This window comes from Haematobia irritans, chromosome 3, assembly GCF_050003625.1.
Source record: "Haematobia irritans isolate KBUSLIRL chromosome 3, ASM5000362v1, whole genome shotgun sequence".
Taxonomy (NCBI): domain Eukaryota; kingdom Metazoa; phylum Arthropoda; class Insecta; order Diptera; family Muscidae; genus Haematobia; species Haematobia irritans.
Genome location: NC_134399.1, coordinates 46,975,408 through 47,000,098, shown reverse-complemented (window position 1 = coordinate 47,000,098; position 24,691 = coordinate 46,975,408). Strand labels below are relative to the sequence as shown.

At 35.3% G+C, this 24,691-nt stretch overlaps 1 protein-coding gene across 1 annotated transcript in view; it reads right to left on the bottom strand.

Moving 5' to 3' along the window:
* Rbcn-3A (rabconnectin-3 alpha) overlaps positions 1-24,691 on the bottom strand; it is a 668,488-nt gene that overhangs the window by 551,056 nt on the left and 92,741 nt on the right. Inside the window, exon 4 of the mRNA XM_075299033.1 lies at positions 523-726. Coding sequence (XP_075155148.1) covers positions 523-726 — 204 coding nt within the window. The remainder of the gene's footprint in view (positions 1-522; positions 727-24,691) is intronic.

The window sequence follows — 24,691 nt, the reverse complement described above, 5'->3', positions numbered from 1 at the left end:
TACATCAATAACAACTACTTGTGCCAAGTTTCAAGTCGATAGCTTGTTTCGCTCGGAAGTTAGCGTGATTTCAACAGACGGACGGACGGACATGCTCAGATCGACTTAGAATTTAACCACGACCCAGAATATATATACTTTATGGGGTCTTAGAGCAATATTTCGATGTGTTACAAACGGAATGACCCCCATCCTATGGTTGAGGGTATAAAAAGGCAATAAGCGAAATTTGTTAAATGTCGATACAATGAAATTCTTAATATTCATTGTGGATTTTGAGTTAACTTCCACATCCCCAAACAAATTAATTCAATGAACTTCTTGAACACAAAGTTGAAATGATGGAATTCGTAACATTCATTGTGGATTTTAGGTTAACTTCCACATCCCAAACAAATTAATTCAATGAACTTCTTGAACACAAAGTTTCCACGGGATTATATAACCCTTTGAAACTAATTCGAACCCACAAAATAGGTACCAATTTATACAAATATATCTATCAAACTATGTAGTACTTACTTTGCTTATTCTCATACCAGATCTTAACAAGTCTGTCGTTGCGACCACAAGTTGCAAATAAGGTCCCATCAGGGCTAAATGCCATGTGATATATAGGTATTGCTGTTTGACATGACCATATATTTTCCCAATTTGTAGCATTCTCGACGGATTCGTTAGTAGGAGTTCTATTTTCCCTGTCGCCCCCAATTACAAACTTCACACCTGAAAGTTATAAAAATAAAATATTTTAAGATCACATGTTTAAAATTTTGTGTTTTATTAATGTTCATTAGATAAATTGCAAAGAAATCACTCGTGATGCTTACGAACCCCCTGTGGAGTACTTGATATACAAACCGATGTAGGTCCCTTGTTATATATTATAATATCAGAGGATTCGATATTGACTTATCGTTATGAAGTTTTTATTATAATCAATTTTAATTATAGAAAATTAATGACAAACAAAAACAATACCTATATATATTAATTTCAAAGCTATTATGTTTTTATGAATTAAAGAATATAAAGTATTATCTATAAAAATAATAACTAATAACGCCAATACAATATTCCCCCGACGACTCTCTCTCTCTCTCTCTCTCTCTCTCTCTCTTATAAAATTGTACTGTCTCATATTACTATCAAGCAACACCTTCAGTTCACGTTAGTTAGAAGTTTATGATCCGTAAATACTGTAAATTGCCAAACCTCTAGTTTGTTTAATATTCAAGTAGATGGCTAACAATTCCATGTCGAACGAACTGTATTTTCTTTCTGCACCCGAAAGTTTTTTCGAATAAAAAGCTACACGTTCTTTGACATCGTCTATTCTTTGCTCCAAAATCCCGCCCACAGTTATATTTGAAGCATCAACAGTCAATGAAATTTGTTAATCCGCTGTGCGAAACATTGATTATAACACAAAACAACAAATGACTGTTTTTCTGACAACAACAAAGTAAAACATCTAAAATGTCTTCAAAACAACAACAAAAAGGTTTCTCAACTCCAACCACTCTTAGAAAACCTAATATACACACGCCCACATCGCATTATAACAAATCACCGATAATAATTCAGCTGATTGTATTAAAATTTGCCAAACAAAATGAAATTATGATGGCAAATATAGAGCGATATGTTAAAGTATTAACGATGCGCTTCAATCACTTGAGAATAAAGTAATAAAAATTAATGATGACTATGTAAAACTATCGGAGAGAATTGATAAACTTGAAAACTCTCTGCAAAAAATTGTCCAAATGGAAAGTGAAATATTGGAACTAAAATCTTCAGTATACGACAGCAAAACGACCAATCTACGCATAACAAATGTTCCTTTTCAAGAAAATGAAAATTTGAATCTATTGTTTAACAATATTTGCAACTCTTTTAATATAAAACAACCGTATGTCAAGTCGATTGAACGTATCAACAACAAAAAAGTAATGATATAGATGGAGTCATATTAGTGAAACTTGTCTCCGCAAATGATAGAAACTTTGTTCTTCGTTCAATTTCTCAATATAAGCGACAAAACAAATCACAGCTCCAACTTTACGCTCTTGGCTTCGATTGAAACAAACACTTCTATGTTAATGAAGATTTAACTAGCAACAACTTCAAAGTTCTTCAAGCAGCATTAAAATATAAGAGGCAAACAAATTATCGGCTGTGTATACAATGCATGGATATGTTTATGTTAGATGCCGACATGGTGATCGCTCTCTACGAATGATGACGATAGAACAATTGAATAAATTTTTCGGTCATATAGACAAATGTCAGACAATGCAAATGGGGATAACGGTGTTGCCTCTTTTATTGCCAATATTTCAGCCTGAAAAACACTACAGTGATTAGGTAATCTTTTCGCTATTCGAATTTCCAGATCTTTAGAATATACTCAGAACCCCACTTGTCCATTCAATTTGGAGCCATCAGTATAGAAATCTATATATCTTTTATTCCCCGGGATCTGTGTACACCACGCCACATCATCTGCGTATGCCACCACTTTTATCCTTTCTTTTTCTAGGGAAACCAGAAGGTTGTTTATAGCAACATTCCAAAGAAGAGGTGATAGAACTCCTCCTTGGGGAGTGCCTCTGTTCACATACCTTTGTATGTTTGCTTGTCCTAGTGATTAGGTAATCTTTTCGCCATTCGAATTCCCAGATCTTTAGAATATACTCAGAACCCCACTCGTCCATTCAATTTGGAGCCATCAGTATAGAAATCGATATATCTTTTATTCCCCGTGGTATGTGTACACCACGCCACATCATCTGCGTATGCCACCACTTTTATCCTCTCTTTTTCTAGGGAAACCAGAAGGTTGTTTATAGCAACATTCCAAAGAAGAGGTGATAGAACTCCTCCTTGGGGAGTGCCTCTGTTCACATACCTTTGTATGTTTGATTGTCCTAGTGTGGCTGAAATACGTCTCTTTATTAAAATTTCGTCTAACAGCCTAAGTATACCTGGATCAACATTCAGAGTAGTCAGTCCATTATATCGAGCTCGGACGGATATTATTGAACGCCCCTTCGATGTCTAGAAACGCCACGATTGTGTATTCTTTGACAGATAGCGAGCTTTCAATAGAGCTGACTAGTTCATGCAATGCGGTCTCAGTAGACCTGCCCTTCGAGTATGCATGCTGTCGTTTCGAGAGCAAACTTGAATCCACGCTAGTTCTAAGATACATGTCTATCATCCTCTCCAGGGTCTTAAGTAGGAATGAGGATAAGCTGATTGGTCGGAAATCCTTCGCACTCGAGTGAGAGGCTTTTCCCGCTGTAGGTATGAAAACGACTTTTGTTTCTATCGTTTATATATCACCGTCAACCAGGGGATAATTCTTTCAGCCACTGCTTGAAATTCCGCCGGAATAATTCCATCAGGTCCGGGGGATTTGAATGGTCCAAAGCTATTTAAAGCCCATTGTATTCTAGGTTCCGATACAATTTCCTCGATAGGAAACGACCGCTGAGCCACTGTGGCACCGCCAGAACCTGGTTCAACCGTCTGATTTCCAGGAAAATGTGTGTCCAATAGTACCTCCAGCGACTCCTCACTGGACGTTGTCCAATTGCCCTCCGATGTTTTAATGAAACCTGGAGCGGAGTTGGTGGATGCTAGAACCTTCCGTAGTCTGGAAGCCTCTGACGTATTCTCAATACTGCTACAGTAATCATTCCAAGAGTTTTGTTGAGACCTTCTGTCCAATCGTCCAATTGCCCTCTGATGTTTTAATGAAACCTGGAGCGGAGTTGGTGGATGCTAGAACCTTCCCTAGTCTGGAAGCCTCTGACGTATTCTCAATACTGCTACAGTAATCATCCCAAGAGTTTTGTTGAGACCTTCTCAGTTTTCGTTTATATGCTCTCAGATTTATCTTGTAAGTGTCCCAATCCTCCGGAGCTCTTGTGGACTTTGCTTTGTTAAAGAGCTTCCTGCAGGATTTCCTCATATTACTTAACTCCGTAGTCCACCATGGCGGCCGATTTTGGCTTTCCTCTAGGGCAAGCAGCTTTCAGTGACATGTTGAAGGCCTTAGTAATCCGCTCCACTGCGTGTTCGATATCTTGCACAGTGCTCATATTTGTCTCTGGCATTTCCGGTATCATCAAATGGAACGATTCTATACCTATTCCAATCAGCTTTCCTAACATTTGGCGGAAATATGGTCTTTGAAGTACGAACAGCCAATCTTAAACTGATGTAGCGATGATCTGGGAAGCTATGTTCCCTCAAAACTTGCCACTCAGATATCTTATCATTCAGTTCCGGAGAGGTCAACGTGACGTCCAAAACCTCTTGCCTGTTTCTGGTGACGAAGGTTGGTGCATCTCCCTTATTGCAAACTACACACAAAAATTTTTTTTTCTGATTCAATCACGAAATTAATTGATCCAATTAATTTTTTAATTGAAATGTCTTCAATCACAGAAATGATAGTATCAATTAAAAAATTAATTGAAGGTCAATTAAAAAATTAATTGACCCAATTAAAAAATTAATTGATACTATTAATTTTTGTGATTGATTTTTGTTTCAATTAAAAAATTTGTTGATTCAATTAAATTCTTAATTGAATATTTTTTAAAACTCAATTAAAATTTTAATTGGAAAAAATTTCGTGAAATTGTTTTCTGTGTACCAGGTTAGTACGCAAAATAAACTCTATTAGCGACTCTCCCCTTGCATTAGATCACTACTTCCCCAAATACTATGATGTGCATTTGCATCGCATCCCATAATGAGTTTTGTCTTTGTTTTTAGTGACTCCTCAACTAAGGTCTTAACGGCACAGGGTGGCATCTCCCTATCATGTCCCATGTAGACCGAAGATACCCAATGTTTGCATTTGGATATCTCTAGACTGGCTACGACAGTGTCTGCATAGCTCAATGAAGGAAGCAGAAACAAGTTTAGTTCGTTTTTAGCAATTATACATGCTCGATTTATATCGTTACCGGTATTATGCAAAAGTTTGAAACCCGGAGTGCTTAATTCACAGATCTTGTTCTTATATATGTATGGTTCTTGTGTAAGAACTATATCTATGTCTCCTTTCATCAGGAGAACTTTTAAGGCAACACAAGCGGCCTTACAATGGTGAAGATTTATCTGGAGGAACCGTAGAACCATCCAAATTTTCAACCACCGTCACATCAGCCGCTTCAATTGAGTCATCAAGGGCTTCCTCTACACAGATCTCGGTGACTCTCGCAACATACCGCGGTTCAGCTTTGGTGAGGTTTGAGCCTGTAGAAACATCCCGCATATGATTTTCGCCATAGTCTGCAGGTTTTATGTCTCCTTCGGCTTCGGTAAGAGATTTTTTCACTGCTGACTCTACCGGAGGCTTGTCCGTTTGGGAATCCTTTGGCTGATCGCTTTTGTATACCTTCATATGGATATCATGAAAGCCATAACTTACACGTCCTTGGGTCTGGGCTAGATGTGGCAGCGACTCTATGTTTAATATAAACACTGCATGTCGTCTTGGTCCATCCACCTCATCCAAACAACCAACCTTCCAATCGGCGGTTGGAAGATCTGGGTTACATTCTTTTAGTCTCTCTAGTATTGACTCAGGATCAGGAGGGTTTGCCGGTATCCATGCATGTGCTCTAGGTTTAGCCGGTATGTCTTTTTTATCGACTTACTCCAAAGCAGCTCCTTCCCAAACTTCACCAATTAGCATCAATGCAGCTTTAAAGCAATCCATAGACCTCTGGTCCGCAAAAGCTATTTACTTATATCGTCCTTGATACCATCCAGCATCTTGCCGTCGAGGACTTGGTCCGGGAAACTTTTTTCGCACCTTTGAGTAGACACCAGACATCGCGTTCTCAATTTCCCCCCATTTTTGCCTTGGAATCATACCGTCCAATGCTCCTTTATTAATAATAGCCATCACAAGGCTGTCTTTTGCAACTGAGGCAAACGATCTTTGATCCCGTTTAGAGGATGGCAGCTCATCCGGTGATCGTTCTCTTTTTCCAGCTTCAAGAATTCCTTGAGCCCATTTTAAGGAATCGCTTTGCTTAGCCGACAACTTGCTTGGGTCGACTGATCCTAATTTCTTTAGGATAAACAAAGCATTTCTTCGTTCCTTGAATCTCTTTCGAGAGGGATTGCCTCCTTTTGATGTCGTCACCTTAGAAAAGGTTTGACTTGCCAAAGTGTCACCGCCAGTCGACCCGTATACAGGTCGACTAATTGGGCCTGACTCTTGGTCGCTGCCCAAATTTGTAACTTCAGTCGTTACCCGTCCACTGGGCCCTGAAGTTAGCAACCCAGGGGATGACTTTGAATTTCGCTGCATGGTGATTTATTATTTCCACCACACGTGAAAATCATAATAAGTACTTATTACGATGAAATACTCCGCTATTAGAAAACACGTCCGTTCAGTTCGACGGTTTAATAATAAATAAACACTTGGGCGATTAACAATGGTTTGTGCATTAATCCAAGCAAACCTAAATGTCCGAAGCAGAACACTACTTTACCATCCGACATTACATTTGTCTTGAATGACTGCGAAATTAATATTGTACTATCATCCTCAAATTTTGGAATAATTTTCAACAACAAACTAACCTGGAGTAATCACATTAATGCAGTGGCTGGAAAAGTTCATGGAATGCTTCCAAACCTGTGGGTAGTACAGACATCGACACCATTTGCTGTACGTATGAGCTGGCAAAAACATATTTTATACCTGTTCTTCTATACGGCAGCGAGATTTTCTTTAACTGTTCGTATATAGACCGCTCAAAACTCAAATAAATACAAAAATATTGCTCGTTATGTTTTCAATAAACGTAGATTTGATAGAATTTCTCAAGATTCTTAGAAAATATACAACATGACCTTCGAGAACTTGTTGAAATATAAAAATTTGATATTATTACAAAGAGTCATATATTCTCAAGAACCGTCTTACTTACTTAGAACCGTCTTACGTCTTATACTTAATTATTACAAAATTATATTTGCCCGCTCTAATCGTGGCAAAAGGATGAACCAAATGCGCTTCAAAAGTCTTTTATCAGAAAGACAATTCTTCGTACTTACAATACGTCTTTGGAACAATCTTCCTAATCATCTACAAACGCTGAATAATACATCGTACTTTAAAGCGGAGCTTTCTAAATACTTTGTTTAGAAATTGTGAATTTATTGTAATAATTTTTTATTAAACTAGCTTAAATTAAAATACTTGTTCAATTGATATATCTCATTTAAATTCTACCTAGCACTAATAAAAAGATTAAGTTCTTCTTGTGTTAGGTTCCCAAAAAGAAATCAATAAATAAATAAAGTTTTGCTTTTGGATTCATATGATTTAATAGTGCACACCAATTTTTTTTTTTATTTCAATCACGAAAATCGCGGATTCAATCATTTTTTTAATTGAAATGTCTTCAATGACGAAAATGATAGTATCATTCACCCATTTGGACTGAAAACCAACACAATTTTCAATTAAAAATGTAATTGACTTTTATCACGGAATCAATTAAAAACGTGATTGATTTTTAACATAAAATTCAATCACAGTTTAATTGAATCAATTAAAATTTTATTTAATTTCGCGACAAAAATCAATCAACTATTTGATTCATTCAATTAAATAATTAATTGAAATTGGCTATAAATTTCAATCAAAAAATGTATATATTGCGCACCCAAAATCGTATTTAGTTTTATTTGAAATAAAAGAAAATATGTGTTTCTTATAAAACATATTCAATACTTTATTATTTTTTGAATTATGCAATAGACAAATAAATTTGGTTCTTGTCATTTGTGTGTTTTGTTGTAATATAAGTTACACATACAATTAACATATAAAACTATAGGGTGAAAAATAAACTGTATAAATCATTATCTTCCTTATCATAATAATCATGTCAGCATGTTCCTTCTAATATGTAGATGCGCCTAGATTTCCAATAAATCAGCAGCCTGTAAGCTAAATTAGTTTTTCTGAAAGTAAACAGAATAAACAATTTTGAGCATATCTTTCGTCCGCTCTTTGTCCGGTATTTGTTGTTAGATTTTGTTAAATAAGGGCTTATTTTCTTTGTAAAAATTTCAGCTATACGCAAAAAACCAAAATTGAAGTTAGCATCGTGTTTTTTATTTTATTTGAATTTTTATATGTATTTTTCTGCCACATTTTTACTAAAAAAACGCCGTTTTTTAACTTTTTAAGCCGCCAACATCCAAACTACTTACCCGATTTGAAAATTTTTTGAGAATGAGTTGTAGACGGCTTTATTTTTTCTTTAATTTGAGTAGCACTGGGATCAAATAGGTCAAATAAGACGAAAGATATGCTCAAAATTGTAAGTGTACCTCCAAAAATTAAAAAAAAAGTTCAAAAATTTGTATCTCGAAAACCAATTTTTTTAAAACTCATTTTCGTGTTTAGTAGGTCAAAATCAATGAGAAAAAATATGCTAGAAACAAATAACAGAGAAAATTTTGTTATTTGTGACCTAGTGTATTTGATAAAATGATGGAGTTAATGGGATTGATTGGTCAATTTCACGAAATAAAATCGGTCACTAAAAGAAATGAATAAAAAATATATTATTTTAGTCCGTTTAATGTAAACAGGCTTCAATCGAAAACAGTATTCACAATTGCTTACCTTCAATAAACGTAGATTGTTTTCCATTTTTACAATACCACAAAACAAAAACACAGGTAAGAATAAATTTCAAATGCGTTCTGTCATATATTTTTTCAAACCTTTATCACATGGCCATTTGTTGTTGCACACTTTATTTATTTCAACCCTTTGCTATGATTTGTTGTTGCGTTTAAAATATTTATGCACACATTTTGATTGCAGAAGACAGAATGTCGCCAATCATGTTTTTCAATTTACGCGAAAAACAAAAACCCAACCGTTCGTTACGAGTTACATCCACAGACTGATCTCTCCATCATAAATTGTTTAATAAATACCCATTCTTGTTCTCTTTTCGCTCTTTCCATTGCTCAAATTTATTCAAATTCAATCACAAAGGTGATTGAATCAATCACATGTGTAATTGGAAACGGAAAAATGTTCAATCACATTTGTAATTGAAAACAAGTATATACGGCCGTAAGTTCGGCCAGACCGAAGCTTATGTACCCTCCATCATGGATTGCGTAGAAACTTCTTCTAAACACTGCCATCCACAATCGAATTACTTAAGTTGCGGTAACGCTTGCCGATGGCAAGGAATCTTAAAACCTCCTAACACCATCTTCTAAATTGTATGTAAGTCCATACGTGGTATATATTAAAGCAAAAAAGATTGATCCAATACGTATATAATTCAGTTGCCAAAGTAGACATAAAATTTTGACAAACAATTTTCTACAGAAATAAAATTTTAACAAAATTTTCTATCGAAATAAAATTTTCACAAAATTTTCTATAGAAATAAAAAAATTTTCTATAGAAAGAAAATTTTGACAAAAATTTCTACAGAAATAAAATTTTAACAAAATTTTCTATAGAAATAAACTTTTGACAAAATATTCTATAGAAATAAAATCTTGGTAGATTATTTTTGGCTCGAGTGGCAACCATGATTATGAACCGAATAAAATTTGAACAAAATTTTCTATAGAAATAAAATTTTGACAATGATGAAAATTTTATTATGAACCGAATAAAATTTTAACAAAATTTTCTCTAGAAATAAAATTTTGATAAAATTTTCTATATAAATAAAATTTTGGTAAATAAATTTTGGCTCTAGTGGCAACCATGATTATGAGCCGATATGGACCAATTTTTGTGTGATTGGACCAATTTTGGTATGGTTGTTAGCGACCATATACTAACACCACGTTCCTAAATTGAACCGGATCGGATGAATTTTGCTCCTCCAAGAGGAGATCGGTTTATATGGGGGCTATATATAATTATAGACCGATATGGACCAATTCTGGCACGGTTGTTAAAGATCATATACTAACACCATGTTCCAAATTACAACCGGATTGGATGAAATTTGCTTCTCTTGGAGACTTCGCAAGCCAAATCTGGGGATCGGTTTATATGGGGGCTATATATAATTATAAACCGATGTGGACCAATTTTTGCATGGTTGTTAGAGACCATATACCAATATCATGTACCAAATTTCAGGCGGATCGGATGAAATTTGCTTCTCTTTGAGGCTCCGCAAGCCAAATCTGGGGATCGGTCTATATGGGCGCTATATATAATTATGGACCGATGTGTACCAATTTTTGCATGGTTGTTAGAGACCATATACAAATATCATGTACCAAATTTCAAGCGGATCGGTTGAAATTTGCTTCTCTTTGAGGTTCCGCAAGCCAAATCTGGGGATCGGTTTATATGGGGGCTATATATAATTATGGACCGATGTGGACCAATTTTTGCATGATTGTTAGAGACCATATACCAACACCATGTACCAAATTTCAGCCCGATCGGATGAAATATACTTCTCTTAGAGGCTCCACAAGCCAAATCTGGGGATCGGTTTATATGGGGGCTATATATAATTAAGGACCGATATGGACCAATTTTTGCATGGTTGTTACAGACCATATACCAACATCATGTACCAAATTTCAGCCGGATCGGATGAAATTTTCTTCTCTTGGAGACTTCGCAAGCCAAATCTGGGGATCGGTTTATATGGGGGCTATATGTAATTATGAACCGATGTGGACCAATTTTTGCATGCTTGCATGCTTTGGTACGTATACCAATATCATGTACCAAATTTCAGGCGGATCGGATGAAATTTGCTTCTCTTTGAGGTTCCGCAACCCAAATCTGGGGATCGGTTAATATGGGCGCTATATATAATTATGGACCGATGTGGACCAATTTTTGCATGGTTGTTAGAGACCATATACCAACACCATATACCAAATTTCAGCCGGATCGGATGAAATATGCTTCTGTTAGAGGCTCCACAAGCCAAATCTGAGGGTCCCTTTATATGGGGGCTATAGGTAAAAGTGGACCATTTTCAATACCATCCGACCTACATCGATAACAACTACTTGTGCCAAGTTTCAAGTCGATAGCTTGTTTCGTTCGGAAGTTAGCGTGATTTCAACAGACGGACGGACGGACATGCTTAGATCGACTCAGAATTTCACCACGACCCAGAATATATATATACTTTATGGGGTCTTAGAGCAATATTTCGATGTGTTACAAACGGAATGACAAAGTTAATATACCCCCATCCTATGATGGAGGGTATAATTATTTCCGAATTGATTAACAAATTGATTGAATCAATTAATATTTTAATTTGAAACGTAACAAATATCAATCATTTTTGACGGATGATTATTCAACCGATAGCGGAGTTTTAAACTTGAACCCAAACAAGAATGGAGTAGATGAGACAGAACAACAATGCACCCTTTGCAATACAGATACTATGGAAAATATTCAGCACTTCCTAGGAATTTGTCTTGTTTTGAAATTTAAAGTTGCTTATTTCCGGAAACCTGTTTTAAACCAATATGAAATAATCATGCCTGTTCTGGCTCACACCGCATTGTGCACCACACTATACACCACACACAAAGTTAGTTGTTCTGAGTCACACGTGTGAACACTTTTTTCGGACTTCTAATCGAAAAATGTGACAGCTGATTTTTTCTGCAAGCCATATTATTTGCAGACAGAAATTATAAACAAAACATATTTTGCCGGTATAAACATAAAAAAATAAAAGTAAGTGCGTAATTCAAAGCCATAAAATGCCTGCCGGATTTTTGTTAGCAGTGAATAATGTAAGGACAAGAGCAATTTATCGAGAACAAATAAGAAGGCGACAATTGCGTGATGCTTCAAATCTGTTTTGATTTGTTTTTTTCTATCCCTCCTCAATGTTACTCATGAACAAACAATCGCCGGGTCGTTCTCTTTTTTGTTTTTGACGGCGGAGAAGTTTTTATTTTGGTTTTGGTCAAACAGTTTTTAACATCCATACATTAAAGGAAATTTAATTATAGTGAGCATAATTAACTATTCTGTTAAGGTTTTTTCTCATTTGTATAGCTTAAATATTTACAATAATATTTCAAACAAATTTTCTATCGTGGCGGCCTCCATGTGCAGAAAGATATTGGCGGCGTTAGTTTTTTTTAATTGTTCAGTGATTTGTGCACCAAGAACACTTTGCAGAATTGAAGATGCCATATTTTTCATGCAATAAATTTGGTAAAATTCACTTTTCTTAGCCCATTGATTTTGTAAAAGTTATAATTTAATTACCTTATATTTTCAAAAAGACCTTTGATTTGTTTAGGAAAACGGCTAGTATTCACAAAAATCAAAGATAATTTTGCTTAAAACTTTTTTTTTAACTTTTAAAAATTGTGGCAACATTATACTTTCGAACACACTGAAAATCAGCTGATTAAAACAACCCCAAAATTTATACACCAATCAGAGGAAATTTCGGTTCAAATTTTAGATGGATTTTTAAAATCGTGGTTTCTGCCATATATAAGTGACTTTCTCAATAAAATTTGCAAATATTTATAAAAAACATATTAAAGATTCAGATTCTGTTATTTATTAGTTATAAAAACTTCTAACTTTGCATACGATGGCTGTACACTAAGCCTACACAAAAGAAATGTTCGTGTACATTTTTCAGGTCTATGACGGTGTATAGTGTTGGCCAGAACACCTTTTAAGTGTGACACCACACGAAAATTGTACATGTGTGTACCAGAACAGACACGAATATGTATATTAAATGGACATGATGATAATGGCTGGCCAAACTTAGTAAATTATATAAAAAATGCAATGAATTATAGGCAATTTTTTATACACGAATTTAATTGAAACTAAGAAATACAAGAAGAGACAGACGTTTCACAAGAAACATTGTCAAATACTATTTTGTCTTTATTAATCTAATTGAAAATATATATACTAATTGATGTATTTTCATATTTATTTTTTGTAAAATTTTGAATTAATAATCTAATCTAAAAAAAAATAACATATTAATTGAACCCGTTTCCAAATTCAATCAAGTGTTTAATTGAAAAAATTTTGGTGATAATTTTTTGTGTGTAAGTCAGAACTAAATATTTTCTTAATATGCTGGAATGATTCATCAGCCTCTGTCGTCCACCTTGTCTTTTTCTTTATTTTTTATAACACCATTTACTATCTTATGTAGTGGATCCAACATTTTGGCAGCTTGTAGGATGTGCTTGTGATAAAAATTAACCATTCCTATAAACTTCTGTAAGTGTTTCACACTCTTTGGCCTCTCAAAACTCATAATTGCCTCTACCTTTTCGGTGGTTGGTTTTGATGAAATGTTGTATCTCAAAAAATCGAGTCCATACTATTGAGTCCATACTTGTCTAGCCTTTCAAATATCGTTCTTAAATGTTTTATATGTTCTTTTTCATCTTTACTCGCTACTAATACGTCGTCTAAATATATAAATGTGAAATCTAGTCCATCAAATACCTCATTTATACATTTTTGAAACGTTTGTGCCACATTTCTGAGGTCGAATGGCATCCTTACAAACTCAAACAATCCGAATGGTGTTGTTATCGCGGTCTTTGGTATGTCACTCTCCGCGTATTTGGTGGTATGCTCTAACTAATGGCGATTTCGATTGGGGAAAAATGTGCAACATTCTCGAAATTGATTGCCAAATGTGAAGGACATTATCATAGATTTTGGATCCTGTATCCCTCACAACATTATGTATTAACAATAACATCGAATTCGGATTTTGCTATTTTTAATTTAGTTATATCTAGTCTCCTTGGTTTCGAAAAAGGGAGATGACCGCTAGCTTCTATTCTATGAACCGTATAATTTTTGACCTCTCTTGTATAGTCAGGTGCAGTAATAATATATGGAAATTCCTTAAACATCTTAATGTATTTATTTTCAACCGAAAATAATCTTGGTGATGCAATTTGACTGAGTTCCTCTAATGTGTCTATTGAAGTGTTGTTCATTGCATCTATGAGTTTCTTATTCTTAACATCAACCAGTAAACCAAATTTCGAAAGAAAGTCAGCTTTGTCTCCATAGCGATTATGGTATCGGCATAACCATTTTCGATTCGAAGTGAGATTTCTTGGATTCTCTCTAAATCCAGATGTTTCCCAAAGCGATAGATTCAATCTCCTTTTACACTTGTGCCATTCCTAAAGACATTTGGTTGATTTTATCGCACATTGTATATTGGAAATGTTAGAACCTATTCTCGGCAATTTCTTGAGCCACAAACTTTTCACAAAAGAGACGTCAATGGATGAACCCGCTAGTAGCTAAGGGCTTCTGAAAAAATCTGAAGGTCAACGATCTCCCAACGATCTCAGAAAGTAATTTATCTAATCGTTTCTGTTCACTAAGAGTGTAACGCTCAATTAATTTTTTCTTAAGATTGCTATAACGATCTACAGTCGGAGGATTACGAATGATATCTATCTATCATACACCCTCAAAAAAAAATCGCTTCTTTAACATATGTTCCAAACATATTTTGCAGGAAGCACATATATTATTGCATACTGCCGAAACATTAATATGTTTGTTTTATGTGAACATATTATATGTTTGGAAGCATTTTGAGCCAAAAATATTATATGCTTGGAAGAATTTTTCCCAAACACGATTGTGCTCATTCCCTAACATACTCGTAATTTTCACTTCCACGAAATTTTTTAGTTATTGGAACCTTTCTCTGTAATACAAATAATGTTGAAGAAATTATTCACTTTTATAAATTTTTTAAATTTTACCTTTCGCCTGCACGGAGAATCGAACCGAGGACCATACAGTTTGTAAGCAAACACACTATCCACTGGGCTACGTAGCTGTTATAGTCACCAGTAGATAATTATCGTTGTAAGTTACATTTATATAGCATAGTTTGCAGCGCCCACGAGCCCATGCAAACATAACATTATTTAACAGAAACATACATTTGTTTGCCACGTGGAGCAGTGGTTAGCATGTCTGCCTTGCATGCAAAGGGTCGTGGGTTCAATCCCTGCTCCGACCGAACATGTTTTTTTTTTTTTTTTTTTTTAATTTACACATTTATATTTATACTATATTAATTCTTTTTTAAATGAAACTTCGAAATGTGTGTTATTAACGATTTATAGTCAGTAACAGTGCTTGATATAAACGAAATTGACTGATTTTTGGATAAAATATTATTTTTTATTGCAAAAATAACAATCTTGTAATAAAAACTGTTTTTGTACAAAACTTTAAAATTTGGAAGGAATTCAAAAACTAACAAAAGAAGAACGTGGAGTCGAGTATAAACATACATACATAATTTTATAATATAAACATAAATTTATTTAGGAGTGAACAGTTTTTTACTAGCATTTAACACCATCGCTCTAAAATTCCTTTTATTTTTCTTTAATAATTCATTTTAAAGAAAATATACTTTTTAAATTGTTTTAGCTGTAAAACTCGAACTTAATGCCCGCTTTTATATTTGATGGTGTCCGTCAACTCCTCGTGGACTACTTTTTAATAAAGAGGAACTAAAGTTTGTTTTTTTTACATTTTACTGTATAATTTTTCACTATTTCCTCCTTATTTCATTTTACTGTCCCAACTCTAAAAAGAGTATAGTGCCCTTTCGTTATTTTTATGAAGACCCCTGATTTCTTTTAACGAACCAAGAAAAAAATTGTGCCCATAATGCCAAAATGATAAACAAAACACATGTCCACACATACATAAAATGCTGCTCTCAAGGCGAAAACATAAGCTGTTTGTTTTTCAAATGTCTATTCTCTTGGTTCAGAATGTATATTCTCTTTATTCAAATTAAATAATATTTAGACTTAAACATATCACATTTTTGGCCTTATCATAAAACAGTTTTCCGAAACAACATACAAGCGGTTTCACAGAAATTGTTCTCTTTTGACTCTTTTGCTGTGTTATATTGATATCTTTCGTCAACTCTCCCGGTTTCCATCTCTATTTCTCTCTATACTCTCTCTGTCGCTTTGAATAAAATATCACAACATATGTATGTTTAGTCGAAATTTGTAAATTTATATATGTTTGTATTCACACATATGATTTTTATGAAACATTGATGCCCCAAACATAATATATTCTAACATATTAACATAGATGTCCCAAACATTTAGTGTTAGTTTAGGAACATTACATGTTCGCACTTAAATATATTGTGGTTTAAAATCGTGCCCGAAACACATTTTGTTCATATCGGAACATATGAAAAACATATTTTTCTAACAGTGTAGCTATTATAAGTTCTTGTGGCAGAGAAATAATCAGATGTTCATACTTCGTAGTCACAAGAACTTCTTTTATTTGCAAATAACGCTTCAACGTGAATGAACCAAGCTTTAGGACGATCCATCCAAAAAGAATGTAATTTAATAGATGTTGCAGAAACTTCCAAATCATTATTAAGATTAGGGGGGCTTCGTTTAGTGGATTTAGTCGCTTACAATACAAATAATTTTATAAATGTTTTTGTAAAACTACAATGTTTGTATAATGTACAGCGTATGTGAGTGGTGAAATTTTTAATTAAAAAAAAAACTTCAATTGTAGCTTATCTCGCTATTATTTTGAAAAATTCTAATTTATCTTTGGTTGTCTCCTTGATGTGTGTTATTCCCAATATCTTAGTTTGCTACACAGTTTGATTGTATCCTCAATGTTTATCCAAAATTATATTTTGCACGTCCAAGTAGCATCAGACAAGACCGCAGGGCTATTGATTCTTTATAATTGCTAGGATCTCTGTACCTTTGATACACTTTCTTTGTACCTTGATACATTTTTATTTGATGCAATTCAATCGTCTTATTACTTGATGCAATTCATTCAATTACGGACTTCGCAAACTAGAACTGGCAGGATCGCCAATGTGGAGTACTTGATATACAAACCGATGTAGGTCCCTTATTATATATTATAATATCGGAGGATTCGATATTGACTTATCGTTATGAAGTTTTTATTATAATCAATTTTAATTATAGAAAATTAATGACAAACAAAACCTATACCTATGTATATTAAATTCAAAGCTATTATGTTTTTATGAATTAAAGAAAAAAATAATAACTAATAACGCCACTACACCCCTAGAAAAATTTTAGACCCATTGTTAGAATTATTCTCTAAAGCCAAACAAAGTTCATTGAGCGTAAACGGGTACCATAAACAAAGATAGCTCCTTGTCTTATTTATGTCTCATTCATAAAAAATACCTTACCTTTAAAAATACGTGGAATACGGAATATTAATCAAAACTGTTATAGTTCTTCATATAAATGTACTTCTTCTTCCACTATTTGCTTGTGAAAGGGAGTCAACAGTTAAATGATTGAATTTATTCCAAGGAACTAAATGGAACGATATAAAGACTCTAGTTCCTCTGATGGTAGTAGACGATAGTGCTGGCAAATATTAAAATCGGTACGAATTATTAGAACGAGATGGAACGAATGAAAGATTTAAAGGAGCAAGTTCCTTTCTAAAAAGGAACGATAAGTCCAAATCACTGTGGTGAACGGTTTGCCCAAGGCTAGTACTTTGGATCATTCCCATTTCAAGTTATTATAAATTGTGCTAAAAATATACACTCTTAACCCTATTAATGCCGAAGTCAATCTAATGGTAAAACCTTTATTTTTTCTTCTTTTTTACTTGTACTAACAGCATGAAGAAAAAAACTGTTATTTTGAGGACTTGCCTCAATTAGTTCAAGAGCTATATAAATTTGTTCTAAGAACTTGTTTCTTGAATTGTGACCAAATGGCCTTACGAAAAAAGCGCTATTTGGCCTATTATATTGTGGCGACACTCGTTTCTAAATTTCATTTTTTAAATCTAATTTGTTTTGTCTTTTTTGTCAAATTATTTTCTTACGTCGGTTTAGCTTTTTCAAATAATTCAATTTCCACATTTATTAATATTTAAATTTGTTTATTTGGAAATAATGATTTCCATGAGAAAGAATTGGATGAGAGCTCTAGCAAATGACGTCTCGTAGCAGACGAATGAATTTTCAGCTTCCTTGGTCCAAATAATTGGTCCTTTTTCTTTCTTTGTGGCTCCTTTTAGATATGCATTTAGCTATTTGAAGCTCAGCTGCATTTGAGTCTGTGGGCATTAACCGGTTGATTTTAAAACCATTTTGAAACCATCTGAAAGTCCAAATTTGCATTGCATGTGGTTTAAAATGATTCCATGGGTTTTTTTTTATTTAACCGGGAAAATACCGTTTATACTTAAAGTTGAGATTTTGATTACAAAAAAATTAAAAAATGTCTTTCATTACAGGTCACTTTGACAACATGTTCGATGATTTAAAGGACATTATCGAGAGATTAATAACCAAGCCGTAGAAGTCTATCAGACAATGCAGAGTGCATTGGAAGAGTTCGATAAAAGTAAAAAGGCTTGGGATTTTTAAAGTTTTGAGAGGCAAGAGTGTTTCACAAAATACAGACCAAGAAGCAGTTATAAATGCAGAGAAAATTGAAGATGGAACCATTGACAAATCAAATTCAGAAGCAACCGATCAATCAATCAAATACTTTGTTCCAAAAATTAAAAAGAAGCTATTTTTTCAAAGTCAGCCTGTTCGGGGGAACAATCGAAAACCTAAGCAGAAAGATGCTTGATGATAGCGAAAAAAATTGGGCTGATCAATTTCCTTTGGCCAGAAGTACAAAGGTGTTATAATCAGGTGGAAGCTACGCGAAGAAGATGGCATAGATAATGAGATATATAATGTAAATGCCGTAGTGACTGCTAGATGTGAGGAGATGGTGCTAACAATTTCAGAATTAAAAGAAGACTATAAAAGTGCTTCTCAGACAATGCTTCGGTTGGAAGAATTAAAAATTCCTTCGGATTGCTGGACACAACAAGAAAATCCTTACATGCATTAGAGAATATCATTGGAAGGTGCAGATCCGTTCATAGCTAGGCTTCCAATACGAAAGCTGGACAAAGAGGAATTGATGCGTTACGAGCAATATATCCAGAAAACTAAGGAGATACAAGGACTTGAAGATGTACTGGCGTTTATGGAACAGCAATATTTAACGTTAGAGACCGTGAATTCCAAGCGAGAAGCAGCAAAAACGTAGTGAAAATGTTCTTTTTGGATCCGGAAGTAAAGATGCCCACCATTTCAACATCAGTTGCACTGAATTTGAATCACTTTTTTGTGTGCGATCAGCAGTGTTTTTGATGTTAATTTAAAAAATTCTAATTGTTTATGATTTTTACTGCATTCTAACGCTTGTCTGAAAGGTTTGACCTCAAACATTTTCAAAAATTCGCAATTTTTCTAGAATGGATTTAGCATTTTTATAGACAAAATTTAAATAATGTATCCAATTTTACTAATTCTTACTTCACCACTGTGGTATCACAATGGGCTGAATAGGCTAAGTGAGCCTGAAATATCGGCCTGTCACTATACCTAACCTAACTCTTACTCTGTTTTTAATCTATTTGAAACAAAAAAATTTTAAATTACCCATTAAAAATATGAAAAAGCGAGTTATACCAAACTGAATTAAAAGAACTTCCTGTGCAGTTAAAAGAAAGAACATATCTGGGAGGACATTTTTGGAAGTGCTTTAAGGTTGTGCCTTTAGAAGAACTTCCAAATTTTTTTGCTGGGAAGTCGAAGGCAACACAGCAGGTATATTAAAATGGTGGAAATTTGCCAAGCTGCCTACACTAGAAAGAATGGGGTTTCAGTGCATGGTATTTTTATTACATAAAACCAGCCAAAAATGTGCTAAATTCTACGAGTTAGAATTTGAATCCGCTAACGCCCTGGGACGACAAGGTTAGATTAGGTTAAAGTGGCAGACCGATTAAGTTTCAGACTCACTTAGACTATTTAGTCCATTGTGATACCACATTTAACTAAAAGTACCTATTACATATGGGCACTTCTAGCTTTAACCGCTGAACCTCCTCGATTATTTTCTTCTGTTGAACCAACCAGATTGTTTCAAAAACCAACAGATTCTAGTTACTCTGGAACATGTAAGGTAGTCCCTAGCCTTGCTCACTCATCAGCTTCGCAGTTCCCCAGTATGTTCCTATGGCCAGGCACCCATATTAGGTGAATGTTGTGCTGATCAGCCATCTCATTAAGAGATTTGCGCCAGTCGATGGCCGTTTTCGAGTTAAGGAACACAGAGTCCAAGGATTTTATTGCAGGTTGACTGTCTGAGTTAATGCCACCATTTTTTGGAACATTACTTCTCAGCCAATTCGCCACCTCTCTTATTGCTAATATTTCAGCCTGAAAAACACTACAGTGATTAGGTAATCTTTTCGCTATTCGAAGCTCAAGATCTTTAGAATATAATCCGAAACCCACTTCTCCATCCAATTTGGAGCTATCAGTGTAAAAATCTATACATCTTTTATTTCCCGGGGTCTGTGTACACCACGCCTCACAGTTGAGAATTAGAGTTTCAAACTTTTTGTCGAAAAGTGGTTTTGCCAGGGTGTAATTCACTACGTTAGGCACATCTGGCATTACTTTGAGGACCGAACTATGACCGTAACTTTTTTCCGACCACAGCGATAGCTCGCACAACCGCACAGCCGTTTTTGCAGCTGACTGTTTGGCCAAAATGTCTAAAGGCAATAGATGCAGCATGACATTAAGGGAGTCTGTTCCTGACTTACTAAGTGTGCCTGAGATACATAAGCTCGTCATACGCTGAACTTTATCTAAACAAGTCGGTTTCGGAAGTGCCGGCCACCAGACTACAACACTATATAGCATTATAGGTCTAACTACTGCCGTGTATAGCCAATGCACAATTTTTGGTTTTAGTCCCCACTTTTTCCCTATTGCCGAGTACAAAGCTACCGTGGCTTTTCTCGCCATTTCTTCAATATTAAGCCTAAAATTCAGCTTCCTGTCCAAAATAACGCCAAGGTATTTTGCACACACCTCAACCCCTAAGGAAATGGGCCTAACCGTGGGAGTTTTGCGATCTTTGCAGTACATGACTAGTTCTGTCTTTACAGGGGCTCTCTGTATAAATCTCTGATTGTGGATGGGAATTTTCCCCTGACTGCTAGCGCCACATCATCTGCGTATGGCAACACTTTTATCCTTTCTTTTTCTAGGGAAACCAGAAGGTTGTTTATAGCAATATTCCAAAGAAGAGGTGATAGAACTCCTCCTTGGAGAGTGCCTCTGTTCACATACCTTTGTATGTTTGCTTGTTCTAGTGTGGCTGAAATACGTCGTTTAACAGCCTAAGTATAACTGGATCAACATTCAGAGTCGTCAGTCCATTTAATATCGAGCTCGGATGGACGTTATTGAATGCCCCTTCGATGTCCAGAAACGCCACGATTGTGTATTCATTGACAGATAGTGAGCTTTCAATAAAGCTGACTAGTTCATGCAAAGCGGTCTCAGTAGACCTGCCCTTCACGTATGCATGCTACCGTTTCGAGAGCAAACTTGAATCGACGCTAGTTCTAAGATAAATGTTTATCATCCTCTCCTTCGCACTCGAGTGAGAGGCTTTCCCGCTTTAGGTATGAAAACGACTTTTGTTTCCCTCCACTTTTCTGGAATATATGCTAAGTTTATACATCCTTTATATATCACCGTCAACCAGGGGATAATTCTTTCAGCCACTGCTTGTAACTCGGCCGGAGTAATTCCATTAGGTCCGGGGGATTTGAATGGTCCAAAGCTATTTAAAGCCCATTGTATTCTAGGTTCCGATACAATTTCCTCGATAGGAAACGACCGCTGAGCCACTGTGGCACCGCCAGAACATGGTTCAACCGTCTGATTTCCAGGAAAATGTGTGTCCAATTGTACATGCAGCGTTTCCTCACTGGACGTTGTCCAATTGCCCTCCGATGTGTTAATGAAGCCTGGAGCGGAGTTAATGGATGCTAGTACCTTCCGTAGTCTGGAAGCCGGTATGTCTTTCTTCTCGACTAACTCTGGAGCAGATCCTTCCCAAAATTCACCAATTAGTATCAACGCAGCTTTAAAAAATTCTATAGACCACTGATCCTCAAATGCGACTAGCTTAAATCGTCCTTGATACCAACGAGCCCCTTGGCGTCGAGGATCTGGGCCGGGAAATTTTTCCATCACCAGTGAGTAGACGCCAGACAAAGCATTCTCAATTTCCCCCCACTTGTGCTTTGGAACAATACCGTCCACTGCTACCCTTTTAACAATCGCCACTGAGGCAAACGATCTTTGGTCCGGCGATCTTTCCCTCTTTCCAGCTTCAACAATTCCTTGCGCCCATTTTAAGGAATTGCTTTGCTTAGTCGACAACGTACTTGGGACGACTGAACCTAATTTCTTTAGGATAAACAAGACATTTCTGCGTTCCTTAAATCTCTTTCTGGAGGGATTACCACCTTTTGATGTCGTTACCTTAGATAAGGTTCGACTTATCAAATTATCTCAATTTGTCGACCCGTCTACAGGTCGACTAACAATGTTAGTAAAAAATACGGCAAACAAGGACTTTTAATTGCAATTCCGTAAAAGTTTATTATTAATTTATATGTAATTTTGAGTCATTATTAAAATTTTTGCTACTTAGCCCATCCTTGGAAAGCCCGCCATTACAGTGTGTGGCATATGACTATAATTTGACGAAATCACAGAAATTGTGTAAAAAGTGAGAATTTTGGCCTTATTGGCCTAAATTGAAACCAGTAAAGTCGGGCGGGGCTGACTATATTATAACCTGCACCAATTTGTGGATCTACATTTGCGATAACATCTGAAATCCTTCAAATTTGTTGGGTGCTATATATATAAAGGTTGGGAACATAAACCTTTATATAGAATAGATACATTTAAATCATAACTGACAATATATACATAAATTTAAATCAGAAATGACAATATTTTTAAGGCTTCTTAATGGACAATATATTTAAGCCTTCTTAGAAACTCTATTGACTTAAAATTGTTCTCCTTGTGCAAAATTCAAGCAAATTAGAGTAAAACTCTGGCTTCTGGGGCCATATAATTCCATATCGGGCGAAAGATATATATGGGAGCTATATCTAAATCTGAACCGATTTCTGCCAAAATCAATAGGATTCTGAGCCAAAACACATACTTGTGGCAAATTTGAAGTCGATTGGACTAAACCTGCAACCTAGACTTTGATCACAAAAATGTGTTCACAGACAGACGGACATGGCTATATCGACTCAGGAGTCCACCCTGAGCATTTTTGCCAAAGACTGTCTATCTCGTCTCCTTCTTGGTGTTGCAAACATATGCACTAGCTTATAATACCCTGTTCCACAGTGTGGCGCAGTGTATAAAAAATGCACATGGGGTTTTATCTAAATTTGAACCGATTTAGATCAAATTCGACACACATAAATAGAATGTTAATGTATTCTCTGTGTATAAATTAAGTCAATTAGAGTTAAAAGTAGAGGTGTGCACGTGACACGAAATTTTCGTGACTCACGCGTGAGCCGTGAGTCACGATGGAGTCAATCTCGTGAGCGTGCGTAAGCGTGATCAAGCTGAAAATTTTCGTGCGTGAGTCACGAAAAAAAATTCTTCGTGAATGTGCGTGAGTAAAAATGTTTGATAATTACACTCACGAAAACAAAATCACGCTCACGATTTGAATCACGAGAACTACTTTAATCACGCTCACGATTTAAATCACGCTCACGATTTTAATCACGCTCACGATTTGAATCACGCTCACGACTTGTATCACGCTCACGATTTGAATCACGCTCACGAGTTGAATCACGATCTCGATTTGAATCACGATCACGATGTCAATCGCACTCACGATGTCAGTCACGCCCACGATTTTAATCACGCTCACGACATTGGTCACACTCACGACTTTGGTCACACTAAACCTTCCAATGTATGGATTGTGTAATAGTTTTTTTTCATTAATTGATTAAAAAAGTAATGTTGAAGCGCTGGTTTTCGGTGCAAAAACCGAGTATAGTGCCGTACTTTAAACAATAAAACCTTTTATAAAATATTGCTTTGTTTTTTTTTTCTAACGAAAATGAGAAATATTTTCGAAAAAGTGTACCATAAAAAATTGGTAGATTAAATAAAATTCGAATTAACGAGTAAAGTAGAAAGTCGGGCCGGGCCGACTACATCATACCCCAAATCACCCCTACTGAATTAGTGAACATTGTTTGTAGGGTATCAATGATATAGGTTTGGGGAAAACCACATTTCCAGATTTAATAACATTACTGGGAGTTTTATCATAATCTGAACAGAAATGTCTGATATTAACATAGGAGTATAGGAGTATTCTGAACCTACAGAGTTATTTAGTATGCTACTAATATTGAGTCCTTTATTAAAAAAACTGGAAATCGCTCAATTAGTGTGGGTAATAAATTCAAATTTCTGAAAATAGGGTAATAGATTTATGTAATAGCTACATACAAGTCTCAATACGATCGGCTAATACATGTTTATTTGAAATTTGAGCAACATAGGTTAATAAATAACAGTATTATGGTCAAATTTGGGAAAATCGATCGATGCATTTATATGGGAGCTATATCCATATATTGGTTGATACCACAGAG